General features: G+C 49.8%; 1 protein-coding gene across 1 annotated transcript; it reads right to left on the reverse strand.

Annotated features, from left to right (window-relative positions):
* Positions 1-1,139: 1,139 nt before the first annotated feature.
* Positions 1,140-3,334, reverse strand: IL31 (interleukin 31). Its single transcript, XM_004054063.3, has 3 exons — positions 3,270-3,334; positions 2,956-3,104; positions 1,140-1,852 (listed from the first exon to the last, which is right to left on the reverse strand). The coding sequence occupies exons 1-3, from the start codon at positions 3,283-3,285 to the stop codon at positions 1,523-1,525; spliced, it is 495 nt and encodes a 164-aa protein (XP_004054111.2). The 5' UTR covers positions 3,286-3,334; the 3' UTR covers positions 1,140-1,522.
* Between the last annotated feature and the right edge of the window lie 1,361 nt (positions 3,335-4,695).

Genomic DNA, 4,695 nt, shown 5'->3' on the forward strand with positions numbered 1-4,695 from the left:
GCTGTCTCCACCCACAGACCTTCCGATTCAGCAGGTCTGGGGTGAGACCCGATGATTGACATTTCTAAAATGTTGCCACGGGCTGCTGCTGCTGCTGCTGCTGGGCCAGGGACCACACTTTGAGTCCGGGTGATCTCTAAGAAGCCTTAACAGTTGTGGACTTAACATTGATTCAAATGACAAAATCTTTGGACCTGGCTAGGAAGAAGTCCCCTAGGCCCTGAAAACCCAGTGGGGAGTTGTGCAGAGGACACTGTAAGATTGCTGCATGCCGCGCCTGGCATTGACAGCCTGTGAGACCCAGCCACTGCCCGGGGAGGGTCAAAGCCTGGGTAAGGCAGAGAAGCTCAGGCTGGAATCTGGGCTCCACCCCTTAACAGCTGTGTGGCCTTGAGCAAGTGACTGACTGACTTCCTGCCTCAGTTTCCCTACCTGTGAAAAGAGGATGGTGCTTAACATGACCTGGCATAAAGAAAATGCTCAATGAGTGTTTATTGCTGCTGAGGTCTTGCTTTGTCTCTGGAGTGAGTGGTGCTGTCCTAGCTCACTGCAGCCTCGAACTCCTGGGCTCAAGCAATCCTCCCACCTCAGCCTCCCAAGTAGCACACCACCATGTCTGGCTAATTTTTTTGTTTTGTTTTGGGTTGGTTTTTTTAGAGACGGGATCTTGCTATGTTGCCCAGGCTGGTCCGAAACTCTGGCCCCAAGCAGTCCTCCAGCCTTAGCTTCCCAAAGTGCTGGGATATCTGATCTGTGTTACAACCCCATGAGGCTGTGGCTATCACCATCGCCATTTCCAGACGTAACTAGCCACCGTGTCCTGCCAGGGTCATTATTTCTTTTCTCTTTCTTTTTTTTAAATAGAGATGGGGTCTCACTATGTTGCCCAGGCTGGTCTGGAACTCCTGGGCTCAAGTGATCCTCCTGCCTTTATCTCCCAAAGTGCTGGGATTGCAGGTGTGAGCCACAGTGCCTGGCTCAGGGTCATTATTTTTTACTGAGCCCGTCCAGTGGGAAGAAATGACAGTGATAGAAGCGATACCTCTTTCTAGAGCATGTCCATCTGCCCTCTGCCACAACTCTACCCAGCTCGGAGTCCCATTTGCCAATGTCAAGCCCCTCACAAAATGTGTCACAGATTATGAGAAAAATTCAATATAATTTATTAAATAGATTCCGAGGGCTCCCCCAGGGAGCATTGACAATTCTTAGTACAATAAATATCAATAAATTAACATAGCTGCCACCTCCCGCCCTCACAAGGGTATAATAAGTAAGATTTAAGCCTGCAGAAGAAAAGCATTCCATAAATACCAAGACTAATAACAATAACCTAATGTTTTTCAAGGTAATTCACAAATTCACATCTCAGCCCTCCCGAGACTAGCCCATACGAGGGGTCCCTGAGATTATTAATTGGAAAAATGTACTTAAGGAATCACGGCAGAGTTCCCACACTTAGCTGTCGGTCATCTTTTTAAGGCTCCTTAAGTTCCTGCCAATCCGAAAGGAATTGATGGCCTTAAGTGGTGGCCTGTTGGGCTCCAGAGGTCAATGATTTTAGTGCGAGGTCCATGCACTCTGAAAACTGTTGAGAAATAGTCAGGATGAAGCGTTTACATTCATGGGTGTCTGTTGGCACAGAAATGTTTGTTTCTGGTGCATCTTGAAATATGAGTTTGTCGAGGTGCTCTATGATCTCATCAATAACAGATTTGTTGTCTAACTGTCTGATTGTCTTGAGATATGCCCGGATGGCTGGGCTGTGGATGTTGTTTGGCGGCTGGGTGTCAGGGCTGAGACACGGCAACGTGTAATTCTGGGACACGAGCACCCCCTTCTCTTCCTCCACCTGTGGAATGAGGAGAAATGGTCAGTGTTGGGTTTGCAATAACAGCTGCAAGTCTTAACAGTGAATGTTTGCATGCTTCCTCCGTAACCCGCCTGGTTGATATATTTATCTGATCAATGTCACAACCCTATGAGGCTGTGCCATCACCAACCCCATTTCCAGATGAAACTAGAGCTTAGGTGGCTGCAGTCCTGAAGCCTGTGCTCAGAACCACTGATCCATCCAGCTGAGGCCTCCCAGCCTTCCAGAACCCACTCTCACGTGCTCAGGGTGGTGGGAATTGCAGCACATCTGGCCTTCCATGGCAGCTCCCCGCCCTTTGGGACTCTGTGTTAAAGCCACGCACGCTCCACTTATAGAGGAGAGTGTTAGGCTTGTCCGGAAAGGCCTCAGAAATGCAGGCGAGAGTTTCCCCAACAAACCAAGGAGTCCGGACCACTCCCTCCCTTCCTGAGGACTAACTATTTTTGAGTCAGACCAAATTGCCAGCAGCACCTCATCAACCTGAACTGCCCAGTCATCTTGGGTTGCTAACAACCTCTGCCTTTTATAAAAGCCAAGGCTAAGGTCTAAATACCAAGGCAGATGAGAAGAGTAATGCCAATTTTATGAATTGTTTCCAAGTTTGGGTATTTGTTCGTTTGATCAAAGCTATCTTGGCTGCGCACAGTGGCTCACGCCTGTAATCCCAGCACTTTGGGAGGCCAAGGCAGGTGGATCACTTGAGGTCAGGAGTTCAAGACCAGCCTGGCCAACATGGAGAAACTCTGTCTCTACTAAAAATATGAAAATTAGCTGGGCGTGGTGGTGCGTGCCTGTAGTCCCAGCTACTCGGGAGGCTGAGGCAGGAGAATCGCTTGAACCCAGGAAGCAGAGGTTGCAGTGAGCCAAGATTGCACCACTGCACTCCAGCCTGGGTGACAGAGTGAGACTCTGTCTCAAAAAAAAAAAAAAAAAAGCCATCTTTGCCTGTCTAGTTTCCCCCATCCCTTCCTGGCGTAGCTACAGACCTGGTTTCAGGTCTGGAGAGAGGAGCCTCTTTGGAGGGCAATGGAAGACATTTTTAAGAAATCGTTTAGAAAAGAAATCTCTAGGGCACTCACATCTTTCAAAAGCATCTTCGAGAGGGACTGTAATTCCTCGACTATTTTCTGTACATCATCACTTGGTCGTAGTAAACGGATGGGCAACGTGTGGGAGGCCAGCCAGCCTCCCAGGCAGCAGAACAGAAAGAGCACAGACGTCGAGGGGCCTGGAGAGAGAACGATGCCGTGAGCACATGCATCACACACCCCTGCCCACCCCGGCTCCATCCCTGCAGCCGCTGCTGAGCCAACCCTGGGGGCAGTGCTTCCAGAATCTTCCTGGTGAGATAAGATGATGCCCAAGACTCCGGAAGCACCAGGACCAGCGATACCTGAGTGAGAGGCCATGGCAAGAGAGAGCAAGGCCAGCTTCGTTGGGGGCTTCTGGAGCCAGATGTGTTCGCCATGGCTGCCTGGAGGTATATAAAGGGCCAGGGTGAGGAGGAAGAGCAGTCAGCGTCCCGCCCATGGCAAAACCATTTACTCAGCTTTTCTCCAGAAAACACTCAAAGTTCTACTGGCCACGGCTGAGTGAAAGGGCTGAAAGGAAATGCTGAGGTTACCCTCCAGGTGGGCAGATGCCTGACTCAGACACACACATACTTCACAAGAAGGCACATGAATGCATCTTTGCCATTCTTCTTGGAAGGAGCCTGTTGATTTGACTAGACAAAATTTTGAAGCCCAGGGTTGACAGACACGACCATATCACCAAGGAGCCGGTGACTTCCAGGAGTTCAAGGCCAGCGGCCACAGGGAATTTCTGGGGAGGAAATGCGAAGCCGGCATGAGATGTGCAGAATGCGGTATCTCTGGAAATTTCTGCAGCATATGCCCACGCCGGTGTGCAGGGACGGCCCCATAACTGCTGTGAATGTGGTGGGTCGAAGGCTTCATCTCAACTCCATGTGGCCTTGGACATCACTGGACTCTCCATCGTGCCTCTGCAATCTCAGGGCCCAGAACCAGAGACTGTGCTCCAGAGTTATCGCTTGAAATCCTTGTTCATATCTTTTTTTTTTTTTTTTTTTTTTTTGAGATGGAGTCTTGCTCTGTCACCCAGGCTGGAGTGCAGTGGCGTGATCACTGCAACCTCTGTCTCCTGGGCTCAAGCAGTTCTCATGCCTCAGTCTCAGCCTCCCAAGTAGCTGGAACTACAGGCACGCACCACCATGCCCAGCTAATTTTTGTATTTTTAGTAGAAATGGGGTTTCGCCATGTTGGTCAAGCTGGTCTCTAACTCCTGACCTCAGGTGATCTGCCTGCCTTGGCTTCCCAAAGTGCTGGAATTACAGGCATGAGCCACTGCGCCGGCCTAGAAACTTTATTGCTTTTTTTTCTTTCGTTCTTTCTTTTTTTTGAGACAGAGTCTTGCTCTGTCGCCTGGGCTGGAGTGCAGCAGTGCAATCTCGGCTCACTGCAACCTCCACTTCCCAGGTTCAAGCAATTCTCTTGCCTCAGCCTCCTGAGTAGCTGGGATTACAGGCGCCCACCACCATGCACAGCTAATTTTTTGTATTTTTAGTAGAGACAGGGTTCACTATGTTGGCCAGGCTGGTCTCAAACGCCTGACCTTGTGATCCACCTGCCTCTGCCTCCCAAAGTGCTGGGATTACAGGTGCGAGCCACCACTCTGGCCTTAGAAACTTTATTTCTAAGTTCATTAGCTTTCTTTTTCTTTTTTTTTTTTTTTGAGACAGGGTCTCATTCTGTCACCCAGGCCAGAGTGCAGTGGCATCATCACAACTCACTGCAGCC

The sequence above is a fragment of the Gorilla gorilla genome, chromosome 10 (assembly GCF_029281585.2).
Source record: "Gorilla gorilla gorilla isolate KB3781 chromosome 10, NHGRI_mGorGor1-v2.1_pri, whole genome shotgun sequence".
In the NCBI taxonomy this organism is placed as follows: domain Eukaryota; kingdom Metazoa; phylum Chordata; class Mammalia; order Primates; family Hominidae; genus Gorilla; species Gorilla gorilla.

What these genes read in the sequence shown, in the direction of transcription:
- IL31 (XM_004054063.3), bottom strand. An exon ending in CGAAGATGCTTTTGAAAGAT is followed by an intron (nt 1,853 to 2,955) that starts GTGAGTGCCCTA and finishes CTCATTCCACAG; the next exon opens with GTGGAGGAAGAGAAGGGGGT.